Here is a 12,999-nt window from a genome sequence, read left to right as displayed (position 1 = left end):
GTTGGATTTAGTTACCAGAGAGTCTGTTGCTCAGTGTTTACCTCTGGGGTTTGTTTATCTCCATTAAGTCACACGATACACTGTACATTTCATACAGATTTTCTTCTCTACTAACAGATGGATAAATCGGTATTCTCCCTCATTCACCACACATCCGCTGGTGCCCAGTGTCTTGTTGCCACAACAACCCCAACATGACTTGGCAGTCAGTCTGTAATGGTAGAACCTCTCTCTCTCTCAGGCAGATAGCCAAAAGCAGCCAAAAACCTAAACCCAGCACAGACAGCACGGCTCCACAGTGTACACAGATAAATAGTGCAGCATGCTGGGCTGCTGCTGAATGGGCCATGTCATAAGACTGACTTCTGAATCCGGAGAGGCACAGAGCCGCTGGCACTGGATGAGTTCATGTCACACCCCGCTCCTCTGTGGATGTGTCAAAACCTGTGGAGGTGCCTACAAAGTGCATATGCAATAGCATACAGAGACCCACACTCAAGACACTCAAGCACATGAACATGTACTTGGGTACGCACAAATACACACACACACACACACACACTGCAGTCTTGCGCACTCTCTCTCTCTCTCTCTCTCTGTCTCTCTCTATCTTGCCCTGTGTGTCCTCCTTTGCTCTCTCTCACTCCCCCTGTGAAGAGGGGCCCAACTTCAGTCTCATTAGCTTTATAAAGAGATGTGGAGAGAAGAGGAGAAAGAGGAGGAGAGGGGAGGGGGAGACGGGAGAAAAAAGAGGCTGGGGGGTCAGATTGGTGAGTGATGAATAGGGTATTACACAGTGGACTGCACCACTTAGGCCATAAAAGGGGTGTATAAAGTGTAGGACTACATTGCAGAGCCAGATGTTGTAAGTGTAAGCATGTGGAGTGTAAACGTTGGGAGATTATTCACTAAGCCGCCGTGTGGTTCAGGCAACACACTATTGTTTTTGACACCCCGGGATTAAAACAACAGTGACATCTTTTAATCGTAATGCTGCTCCCCACATTTTTACCCCCTTTTCCTCCTTGTTCCCCTCTTCCTCCCCATCGTTCTCCCCTCTGTCTCTGGGAAAGCAGCAGTTTAAGGGGGGAAAAACAAGTGTGTGGAGCCAAGAAACAGGTCTGACCTCAGTTACTGGAATTAAGCAAGGTGCTGTTTTTAAGAGTGTCTAAAGTGTGGGTGTGAGTATACATTTTTCAAGGTTTTTATTTCAAATAACTAAAGGTTTAATCTGGGAAAGAAATGTTGATTGCTTAGCATTTTAGAAGTAAACATAATTAAATTCTTTCAAATCTCTTCAGTCCTGAGATTGCTAACAATCCCCTTAACGTCTCTTACAAAACGTATTTATGTCTGCGGTGCAGTCTCAATTTGGAATTTGAAACCCTAAAAGGCATGTGAGCTGCTTGACATGTGCTTGAGTCACTGCACATTGTCTAGGGGAGTATGTGGAGACTGTTGCATCCATTTGTTTTAGTTTGTTGAGGACTTATCTGAAAAGTAGATTTGAGTGTTAGTGAACAGAGGCTCCACATTTGACATTTATGAGCTGTTCCTGTGTTCTCCATTGATTTGTTCTACCACTATGCATATCATACAAAAAATACCATAAATCAGAGAGTAATCAAGTGGCAAATAAAAAACTAAAACAAACATCTAATAGGAAGTATAAGCAATAACACTACTAAGAGAGGAGAACTGGAGAACTTGCACGCATAATTGGTCAAATTTGACAAATGTGAATAGGTTAGAAAAAGTGTTTCTGAGAAGACGAGTTTGGCTGTTTCAAAACTAGCTGAGTAGACAGATCTGCGGGAGCAACAATGTGGGGTGATAGAGAGGGAGAGTACCTAACAGCTAAGCTGCCAAGCTTAAGAGCAGCGTGCCTAATCACGAATATGTGCAGCACAGTCTACAGTATGTGTGGGTGAGGAAGAAAGTTTGTGTTGGAGTAGTTGTGCGTGTGTATGTGTGTGTGTGTGTGGCATATGTGCTTGCAGGCGCTGACTAATGAACTGACTCTCTAACGAGCCATCCTGCTCCACTGGCCTTTTCACAGCTTTCCTGGCATTTGGTCTTAAAAATAATTTCACGTCCCAATGTGTTTCCCTTAAACCGATAAGCCATGCTTTGTCTCCGCTGAATTAAGGACGATGACATTTACAAATGTTACTATGCTGAAGATGGGGGTGCACAGAAGAGAGGGGGGATAATTGGAGACCGGGGTTGGAGAGGTGGGTGCGTTGCATTTTACAAGGGGCATTTTAATAAACCCAATTTGTTTTACATTGAAGAAAGCCTGTCAAGCATTGACTGTTTTGTAGTCCTTGATTTAATAGCTACATAATTGCCGCAAATGCCAAACACTCACAGCATCTGCATGTGCATGCAGGCGTTTCTGTGCGTATTTGTGCATGTGTGTATATGTGTGTGTGTGTATGTTTATCATAAGCCCTTGAGTGTATGATCTAAATAAAATGAAAATTAACCCACTCAGCTTGGATAGGCTTGGTTAGTGAAGCAGGGAGCTACTGTGGCACTTTGGCAAAGGCTGACCACATATACACAGAACACATGCACCCAAATACATGCACACAACAACATGCTAGCATAGACCTGTTGTCTAATGTTGTTTTTCTCCATCCAGGGCTGAGACAACATGAACACCACTGAGCCAGGCTCCAACTTCACCATTACCTCCAACACAGAAAATGTAACTCTGTCCAACCTGACCACCACCATCTCACAGCCTCCATCCTACTCTTCAGACAACTACGACCCAGAATTTACCATCATGGTAGTGCTGGGCTTATCACTGCTGCTGGCTGGGTTAGCAGCCTTCCTGGCAGTGTGCAGGCCCTCAGAACAGGATGGGGACTCCGAGGCGAGCTGTGGCCCAGGGGAGAGCATGACCCATGGAAGAAGCCGGTCCAGTGAGCCCCAGCTCAAGGTGTGGAAGAGGCTGGGCTCATATCGGCGTTCCTACAACCTCTCCTTCAGAAGACCGCCCCATCGCAGGCCGTATGAGCGAGAGGGCACACGTGCATCCCTGTCTCCAGCCCGACAGACACCACAGCCAGAAGCCAGCGTGGAGCCCCACCTCACTATGCCATGTCTATTTGACTATGTCACTGAAATCTGACTTGAGGACTGGTTGAGGGCTAACTGACTGAAAAGAAGCAATACACGGTATATTTCATGGTTGGTGCTTTGAACATCACTAATACCAAGTGTGGAGTACATAAAAGCATACTTTGAATGTTAAGCAAATAAGGATTGCAACAAAACGAGGCTTAAAAAATTGGCAATCAAACAGCCGTTGTAGCAGGGTTTACATAATTTTTGTATGAATGATCATTTCACCCTCTTTGGCAGGTGACACTGTTGTGCATAGATGTTCTTTTTCAGCAAATTCGCAAGAGAGAAAATTCACTGATCCGACAACAACTCAACTTGATTACAGTTCTCTCAGTTAGAATTTGATGTAGCACAGGAATAAACTGGATCCAAACTAAACAAGACACACTGAGCAATAATCCACCAGCAATACACAGCAATATAGTCATACTTCTCAGAATTACTTTTATTTTGAAGACCAAACTTGACTTCTAATCACATTTTGTAGGCCCAAGTATCATCCGTCCGCTAATTCATGTACATTTAGACAGATTCAGGGCGTTTTTGTAGTACGATTTCATGGAGGTCTCAAAACCTAATGAGTTACCAATACAGACAATGCATACACAACCTGAGCCAAAAAGAGACCCCACTGTTCCTGATTCTTTGTGTTTTGTGATTGTTATGTTAAGAAATAAAGTGACAGATTGTTGCTAGGTGTGTTTAGCTGTGTGTGTGTTTTCTACCTGAAGGATGCTGGCTCCTTGGGACACACTCTCTAGTATGCTGGTCTCATAGCTGTTTTGCAGAAAGATGGGTCTGTTGTCGTTAACATCCTGCACCTCAACAAATACAGTGGCTGTGCCTGTCCTCCGACTGCCTGCTGGACCGTTGTCTACATTCAGATACAGAAACAGAAATCATTCAGGTTAATGCTAATTTTAGGGGGCAGACGACTGAAATAGATGTAGGCATGGCTCGTTAAAGCTTGAGTCATTTTCAGCTGCTTGTGAATTAGGACAATATGTGTAATTCTGTTTCTTGTGCGCGGTTTTACATTATCGCTCCTTCCTCTATCCACTCTTATGTCTCTGGCCCCCTCTGCAGATAAGCCAGCTTGACTCAGTGGTTACCAAAACAGGAAAACCTCAGAGTTTTTGTTCTTTCTTTTCAAACAGGAACAAAGGCAGTTGAGCAATGGTCTGAAATCACTGCAGATGTGCAGGCAACGCTTTTTTTCCCTATCAATGCTGCACAAGAGCACAATGGAGCAGCTTTTGAAGATCACAAACAAAACAAATCTGCCTGTGACAAAGATTGTAAAGTGAGGATGATAAGAGATGATAATTATGAAATGAAAGGGTATGATTTCATGACACACCTATAGCTTCTACCACCAGAGTGTAAGCTGCCTGAGTCTCTCTGTCTAGGCCAACCACAGTCCGAACAACCCCGTCTCTGAATCCCACGCTGAATTTACCATCCTGATTACCACCTAAAAATACAGAACACAAAACACATTTACAAATTAATTTACAACTTATTAGTTAACCATACCAATTCACACAGACATAGCACAGTCATAACATTAAAAGAAGCATGCAAGAGGAGCTCACCTCAGACACAAAGTCACACAGAGATGGATGGATGGACAAAGGTACCGTATGTGCACATGGTCCCCATAACTGTACAACACTGTAGCCCACAAACACACAAAAACAAGCCCGACTGTGACCTCTGACCTGTGATGAAGTAGCTAAGTTCGGCGTTGAGGCCGGCGTCGTTGTCAGAGCAGCTGAGGCGTGCTACAGTGTGGTCTCTACGAACACTCTCCTTCAGGGAAACATTGTACACGTGGGGGCTGAAGGTGGGCGTCTCATCATTTACATCCAGAACTGACCCACGCACACAAACACACAGACAGAAAGACATGAGGACACACAGATAGATGTACATGAGGACAAATAAGGCAGCAGGATGGTGCAGTGAGTAGAAAGATTATTGCTAAATCAGAAGATCTGGAGACTCCAAACACTAGATAAGGGACGTGAAACAGATGTCTGCGATACAGTTCAAAATATTTTGACATGTCTGACTCATCTGATTTATTTGAGAAATGCCAGGAAACCTTATTCAGGTTTTCCATTCCATTCCTTTTTTTTTTTTTTAATGAAGTTCACAGCAGTCAGATGTTTGTCTCCTTTTAGGGTTTTTTTCCCAACCAGCAGGGGGTAGCACTGGGAGTAGAATCTCAGGAGAGAAGTCAGCGGTCAAGTTTCAAATGAAGTAACTCTTCATGTCACGTAGAATCCAATCATACTGTGGCTTAACATAACAGAAAGCGCTTTCACATCATCATCAGCCACACTTGCAGACTCCCACCTGTGACAGTGAGGGTGGACGTGGAGGTGCGAGGGAACCTGCCGGCATCGTATGCGATAATTCTCAAATGGTACTGTCCAATCTGCTCACGATCCAGGACTGCCGTGGACGTGAGAATGCCAGTGGAGGTGTTCAGGTAGAAGTCGAGGCGAGGCATTCCCATCTGTAACGCCATTGTAATCAAACCATTTTTATCCTCATCTGGGTCCTCAACCTGGACCTACATTAGAGAAATAAGGAACGACACAGATGGAGGGAGAGAAAGACCAAGAAAAAAACACAATCATTTATTGAGAGGACTGAATGCTCAGAAAAAGCTGAACAGAAATTATCATGATTACTGCCAGGAATCTTGGTTCATCCACAAACTCTTCATCTTTAACACTTTTTATCATCATTTTCAATCATTGAAATATATTTATATGATATTTTACCTTAAAAACTGAGGAGCCAATGGGCAGCCCCTCTGGCACTTCCGCCACAAAGGGCAGGTTGAGGAAGGTTGGGTCGTTGTCATTGAGATCCAGCAGGTTGACAAACACTGTGGTGCTTGCCGATGCACGCAGTGGAGGTGTACCGCCTAAAGAGGGCGCCAGAGGGATATGTAAAGACACACACACACACACACACACACACACACACACACACACACACACAAACACACACACGCGCACACACACACACACACACATCTCATGGTCAAAAGAGTTTATTAGCCACAGTAAAAAGTTTCATGGTCAACATAAAACTTGAGGAATGAGGCTTGAAGAAAGAGGCTAAATGCTCAGAATGGAAAGCTCTCCGCTGAGAATGATATAAAACATTACATTTATACCAGCTTGCTTACAGATGGTTTAGGTGTTTCATGAGTCAGACAAATTTACACAAGTGCAAACCGCATCCCACCACACACATTACTCACGGTCGATAGCTGAGATTACGATGGACCTCATGAGCGCCGCATCCCTGGGGTTTGAGCTTTCCCTGTCCAGAGTTACCCCGCTAGTTCGGATCTTCCCAGTACTACTACTAATGGTGTAGAAAGGGTTTTCCGGACTGATGCTGTACATCACTGTCCCATTTTCTCCGTTGTCAGGGTCTACTGCCAACACCTGGATGGGCGTGAGACAGGAAAAACCTTCCTAAGTACTCTCTGGCCTGAACTCTCTTACAAAAGGTTAGTCAAATTGTGCGGTTTGATAAAAAGTGTGTTAACAAGGAGAACTTAAAGCTGTGTAGACAGGAAGATATACAATTCTGGAAAAAAGAGGGGAAGAACGATACTGATGGGGGTAAAAGAGTAACAGTAATTGTAATAGCAATAAGCACACCCCCAGCATTTTCACACAAAACCCCTTCCGACTCCTCCAACACATCAGTCAGCTAAAAGAAAAATGGTAACGTCTCTTTTCTGACACAAAGTGGCAATGGGTGATGAATGTGTGAAGCCGGGAGCCTGGCTAAAACTCTGGCTGATTTTTAAAGAGCTGATCAATTATTCAGTATGCTGAGTAAAATCGCTAGAAACTGGTTAATTGGTCATTAGAGGCACAAAGGTTTTGGAGGTATTTAATTATTAAGGGGACATGGTAGGCAGGCATCTCAGAGGCCCATTGATTAGCAACTGCACAGACAAAGGTAGGTGATATAAGATGTGGGGAAGTGTCTAGCAGCAGTCAGTTGAACTGATCAATGCTGGCCTGAGCAGAGCACATTAAAAGATGGTGAGCTAATATATTAGCCTTGTCCACTGAACTGCAGCGCTGGTCTGACTATGGGGGGGAAGAAAAAGAGAATATTGTTTTGAAATGAGAAATTTGAGGGTGCTGACTGTGTATGTACAGGTGCTGAATGTGAAAGGCTGCAGTAGTGATGGTGGGGTGATCTGCGGTTTGAGTGGGCTGATCCTTGCTCTGGGCGCAGCAACCAAATTCATCGGCTCGCTGGACACCTCCAGGAGGACTCAGCAGGTGGCCTCTTGTCACCATGGAAACACCGTTTGGGCCAGGGCTATATTGGGGCCAATTACAGGACTGTAAGCCTGGGTGGTCTGATTTATTGAAAAATGGTCAGAAAGGTAACAGTGTCTGTCCACTGAGCGCAGAGTCACATATGGTATGCATTGCATCGTTGGATGCACCGTGAATGAACTCACCTGACGAAAAGCTATAAGAGAGCAGGAAAGGGTGGAAAGTGTAGCAATGTTTGAGTAGTCCAACACTTGTATGTTGAATTTCTCTTTCCTTATTATTTCTCCATTCCACTCTCTTGCTCTACAAGATGAGTTCTTGCTTCCTTTTCTGCCTAGCAGCTGAATAATTTGCAATGCGTATGACTGCAGGCTACATTTTAATTAGCAATCGGACTCCCTTAATTACACTCACTGACGCCTCTTTAATTAATGGACAATCAGGGCTTAATTAACAACAACACACTGCCAAAGACACCAGCAGGACAATGAGAGAGTTTGGGCTAATATTAAGAGTGGTTACTCTGTGATGACCTCCGCAGTGATGGCAATTTGTTAATCAATAGTGAGGAGTAAGCATGTGGATGTATCCCTCAGCACACATTTTTCACATACAGTGTAAACACATGACTTTAATGAACTTCCAATCAAGATTGTTGTGCCACATCTATTTTCAGAATTCATATTTTGATCTTTTTTTTTTTGCCTCATCTAAGTTTGCATACTCAAAGTAAACCAATTAAACCACAGACTAAAATAACGTATCAAAAAAGAAAAAGACACCAGTGGAGCATACTGGTGCTCTCTCTACATCACACTTGCATTTAAAGTAGAGGCCAACATTTCAATAAAATTAATTCCTAATGCACCAGGCATTCTCAAAATGAAATAAAATAGCAAGAACTTTTCTCTCCCATTGTGTTTATTGGTATTGTTGATGTGACCATGTAGTTAATCAGCTATTCAACCAGCTGAATGACCAAAGTTAGCTCAGTGCACTCACAGAGATAACATCAGTGTTTATTGGACTCATCTCCACTACGTTGGCATGGTACGGATCATCTTTCCACACAGGGACGTTGTCATTGATGTCCAGGATGGTGATGTTTACCTTTAACAAAGTGGGAGTGGGGGAAATCAGAGTAAACAGGAAGTGAAATATTTATGATGTCAGTCGTAAGAGGCTTTTAACCATCATGGTTCAAGGCAAAACGTCATAGTATAAGATATAAATGAAATAGAATACAGTTCTACTCCAAATGATAATTGATTAAATATTGATTGAACAGCTGGAGGTAGGATTACCGTGGAGATGCCAGTCTTCTGCTGAGGGCCCACCCCACCATCAACAGCTCTGATGATCAGGATGTACTCAGACTTCAGCTCTCGGTCCAGCAGGGCTGTTGTGGTGATCTCGCCTGAAACACACACAGAATCGGATTTAAAAAAATAAATAAAAGAAAGAAATGTGACAGGCAGACATGACATGACAACGCAGCTTCTAATGTCAGGATGAAATGCATTGAAATTCATAACCACAAATACCCACGCAACCCAGGCACAATCTGTATACAAGCAGAGGGAAAAGCTTAAGAAGACAAATAGGACAAGTATGAAGTGATAGCAAGTTGAGCTAAAGAAATGCAAACTTGGTTAAAAAACATGGAATCAGATCTCATAAAATCATGTCTCAATTACCCTTTCAGAAAACACACACACACACACACACACACACACACACACACACACACACACACACACACACACACACACACCTGAGCGCGAGTTGAGACGGAACTGAGAGGAGCCCTCCAGGGAGTAGATGAGCGAGGCCTGGCCGAACTCCCGCGAGGCATCCAAATCAGTAGCATTCACAAGCAGCACAGTTGCCCCTGCGGAGGAGAGGGAGGGATGCAGGGAATAAGACAGAAAGAAAGTAACAACTGATGGAGTGGGAGAAAGAATGGAAAAAATGAACTGAGTTCTGGGGAAAATATGTGAGAGGAACTTACTACAGAGGAAAAACAGCTATAGAGAGACAAGCTGCAGAGACAGACTGAAATGGTGCTCAGAGAGCTAATTTTCTTCACCGCCCCCATCCACAGCTCAACTGATGGCATGGCAGTGAGTGGGTTTATGGATTAGTGGATTATCAGCTTGTTTGGCACAGCCCAAACTTGGCACAGGCCTGATCAATACCCCGGCAGGCAGGGGGATGAGAGGCTAGCCAGAGCCGCAGGGCTAGCCCTGAGCTCAGCCTTGCAGTCCAAGCCTTGGGCCTCTAGCTCAGGGCCAAGAACTTTAGCCATAGTCCCCTAAACCTCAGTCCTAGCTCAAGCCGCTCAACTGTGCCCGCCTTCAAATCAGGTCCGAGACACAAAAAGTGGCCAGTGTCTGTTGGAGCTCGGAGAGAGAAAGGGGCGGTCAAACATCTCATTTCCCTCTAGCGACTGGAAACTAATCTATTGTCTGGGATAAAAGAGTCTTCTGAATGCATGCATGAGAATGAATATAGCAGCCAGTGATTTTGCCTGGAATAGTCAATATCCTGCATTCTGGCTGAGCATTTAAAAACATTATGCAAAATCAAAACAAATAAGACAGTAGAGGCCAGAGGAAGCAAATAAAACAAAAACATAAAAAACATACCCCCAAGAAAGCAAAGCTATTTGTTGAATATGCTAATAGTAAGGCAATTCAAGTAAGAGGTGACTGTATGTGCTGCACACATTGTTTGAGCTGTTTGGAGTGTTTAAGTGCTGTGTTGGTTGTGCAGTCCAGAAAATGCATTCTGGCAACTAAACTGTAACCCCAAATGTATAAAGTGACTCACCAGCAATAATGTTCTCTGGGATTTTGACGATGTAGGACGGCTTGCTGAACTCGGGTGGGTTGTCATTTTCATCCTGGAGGAGGTATAAACATCAACAGCAGCTCAAATCAACGTGCTAAACAATGGGGACATGCAAATGGAAAGCAAAGAGGGTTTGAGGCTGTCATCACACATTAGCACTGAGATTAAAATATTTGAGAATTAAGACAGCAAGCGCTCTCGGTGTTTTCAATAACAGTAGTAGCAGTAGTAGTTTCTCTTGAATAATGATTAGCTGATTAAATTGGAATATATATAGACCACTTGGTTTTTAACTGTCCCATACCTTAGAAAGTGATATTTCCATTTCTTCTTTGAATATCGAAGGTCTAGGTGCTACATAAAATACTGTGTAAATAATGAAATGCTCACTCCAAAGAGAAATGTAAATGGACTGACATGATCCGTGCCATTAAACAAACCATCAGGACTTCTGTAAGGTTGTGATGTTACAATAATACAGTCACCATCCTCAGCCACGACCACAGCATGACTGTGTTTGCAGAGCTGATGCAAAATAATGGTGGATGAGCCTGCTCAGGCTCAGGAGAGCTGACCAATCGGAGCAGACTTGGCTTTGAGGGAAAGGCGCCTTTAAGAGACACTATAAGAGGCACTATAATAAAATGTTCAGACAGAGGGTCAATAGAGTTTTGCTGGAGCAATGACAGTATGAGAGAAATAATGTGTTGTATGTTTTGAACATTAATGCACATTAACATTTTCTAAGAGACACTAAAAATAAAATGATGAACCTGAAAATCAGCATAATAGTGGACCTTCATAAAAGCTTTGTGCAGTTTTAGTGGCTCTGGTTCTGTTTGTAAAGTAAATGCAATAAACTAAATTAACTATATGAACCATGCAGTGCAGTGTAGTAAACCTCATTCATTGCTTTAGAACTACAAGTGGGACAATGCAGAGGCTGAGGCAGATGTTAAGAAGACACATTAGCAATAACAGGCGAGAAAAACGCTCACAACATTATTACTAATGGCATTACCTGAAACAAAGGGTAATCAAGTCCTGTAATTTGACAGAAATGAATGCCTACAACATGGAACGGAATTTGCTGTCACGTAGACTTTCCTCAGTGCATTTATATATCTCACAACATCCCACTCATTGAATTAGACTTTATTTCACACCAACACATCCAGTTGTGTGGTTATTCACAGAGAGGCTCCCCACTGTGTGCTGCTGAGAAATGTTAACACTTTAACAACAGTCACTGGCACCATTATCTATTTGGGCTTGTGTTACTGGTGCGAAGCATTGTGTGTGTGTGATGCTGCCAGCCACTGATAAACCCCTGTGGTGTGAGTCACGACACTGTGGAGGACAGAGAGAGGGAATACGGCATTGTGCTCATCTCTCCCTGTTGGTTTTTGCATTCCGGCATAGATTCCTTCATTCTTTCACACAATACTTCTCCCTCGTGTAGGATGTGTATAGATATGCTTACTGTCCTTGCATCTCCAAGAATATTCCAGCTGGATTCATTCATTCTACTTCGTCATTTCTTCTTTTATGATGAAAAGTTACATGTATAATGGATGCCTGCCAAGGGAAAATTACTTAAAGGGTCAGCAGGGATATGAGGAAATGAGTTCTGGTTGCTCATTTCAATTTTACTGGTGTATTTATAGCATCTTAGAAACAACATGCATGTTTGCTATTCAAAAGTTGACAGAAAAATACAGAAAGAGTTTCAAAAGATAACCACTGACCTACTGTTTTATACAGTCAGCAGCACACTCTGTGCACCACATACACATACAAGCAGAATCAGTCTCACCATGCGACAGAGTGTTAATAATTCTTAATTCTATCAATAATCAAATCTTTTTATTTTTCTTAGCTTCTACTGTACATACAATAAAAAAAAATCTGATCTAAAGTGAGTTTGTTGAAATTTGTATAGAGAATCATGGATCGCAGTTACATCCGCAGGTACAGCAGATAACCTGCAGATCCGCAGGGCTGGGTTAAAACGATTAACATCCTGATAAACAGAATGGGCTCAGATGTGTTTTCAAATATCTGCAGGGATCCCCCAGCAGCAGAGAGGCTCAGTGGGTCTCTCCACGAAGAGAGATGCTGTGTGTACTTATGGATGAAGCATGGTAGCTTCACTTAACTGATTATTCAAATCTTGTGACACGTCAACAGAATCAATCAGGATCTAATGCTCATTAATGCTCTGTTAATTCTGAGTTCCCTCTGTCCTGTCAAGTGTATACCTGTAGCTTTGAGCTTAGCTAATGAAATGTGCCATGATATTTGCTGCAGGGACACTATTGCACAAATAGAAACATTTACAATATTGAGAACAAGCTTTCTGATGATTAGTAAGGAACTGCCTTAAAATTAGAGTCCTCAACAGCTGACAGAGGAGGCAAAGTCTGCAGCACATAGTGATATGTTATTGACATCATTTGTTAGGAGCAACACAGTCAGAACCAAGTTTAGAAAGCTACAGTGAGTGCAGAAAACCTCCAAAAAATGGAAAACTATCATGTAAGAAACAAGAGACACTAAGTAACAGGAACTGTCGGAGCGTAACACTGTGACATAGTCTTTTATACGTAAGACTAAGAAATGACACATAACATTTACAAAAAAGGGCCAATTGAATACACTAAGTTTGCAGTAAGTG

At 42.9% G+C, this 12,999-nt stretch overlaps 2 protein-coding genes across 12 annotated transcripts in view; one reads left to right on the top strand and one right to left on the bottom strand.

The window, feature by feature from the left end:
- The window catches only part of cdh23 (cadherin-related 23), a 165,839-nt gene that overhangs the window by 37,070 nt on the left and 115,770 nt on the right, over window positions 1-12,999 (bottom strand). For all 8 annotated transcript variants that reach the window (XR_005079483.1, XM_037124921.1, XM_037124922.1 and 5 more), the window contains 10 exons: window positions 10,302-10,374; window positions 9,244-9,360; window positions 8,774-8,886; window positions 8,472-8,579; window positions 6,422-6,611; window positions 5,934-6,079; window positions 5,500-5,719; window positions 4,860-5,012; window positions 4,499-4,612; window positions 3,864-4,012 (listed from right to left, as the gene is read on the bottom strand). Coding sequence is in view for 7 of the 8 variants with exons in the window: in XM_037124921.1 (XP_036980816.1) it covers window positions 3,864-4,012; window positions 4,499-4,612; window positions 4,860-5,012; window positions 5,500-5,719; window positions 5,934-6,079; window positions 6,422-6,611; window positions 8,472-8,579; window positions 8,774-8,886; window positions 9,244-9,360; window positions 10,302-10,374 (1,383 nt within the window). In the remaining variant the exon portion in view is untranslated. The remainder of the gene's footprint in view (window positions 1-3,863; window positions 4,013-4,498; window positions 4,613-4,859; window positions 5,013-5,499; window positions 5,720-5,933; window positions 6,080-6,421; window positions 6,612-8,471; window positions 8,580-8,773; window positions 8,887-9,243; window positions 9,361-10,301; window positions 10,375-12,999) is intronic.
- Window positions 1,070-3,816, top strand: LOC119034157 (uncharacterized protein C10orf105-like). 4 transcript variants are annotated; one of them, XM_037124939.1, is made up of 2 exons: window positions 1,070-1,175; window positions 2,648-3,816. In XM_037124939.1, exon 2 carries the CDS (start codon window positions 2,660-2,662, stop codon window positions 3,140-3,142), a length of 483 nt encoding a protein of 160 aa, XP_036980834.1. In that variant the 5' UTR covers window positions 1,070-1,175; window positions 2,648-2,659; the 3' UTR covers window positions 3,143-3,816. The 4 variants fall into 4 exon arrangements, with proteins under 4 accessions (XP_036980834.1, XP_036980836.1, XP_036980833.1 ...); XM_037124941.1 differs by having other exon boundaries at window positions 1,075-1,119; XM_037124938.1 differs by having other exon boundaries at window positions 1,089-1,181.

The sequence above is a fragment of the Acanthopagrus latus genome, chromosome 15 (assembly GCF_904848185.1).
Source record: "Acanthopagrus latus isolate v.2019 chromosome 15, fAcaLat1.1, whole genome shotgun sequence".
Lineage (NCBI taxonomy): Eukaryota > Metazoa > Chordata > Actinopteri > Spariformes > Sparidae > Acanthopagrus > Acanthopagrus latus.
Note: the sequence above shows the minus strand (reverse complement) of the source record. Positions and strands in the feature narration are given on the sequence as shown.

Coding starts and splice junctions, on each gene's coding strand:
- LOC119034157 (XM_037124939.1), top strand. CDS start 2,660: ATGAACACCACTGAGCCAGGCTCCAACTTCACCATTACCTCCAACACA.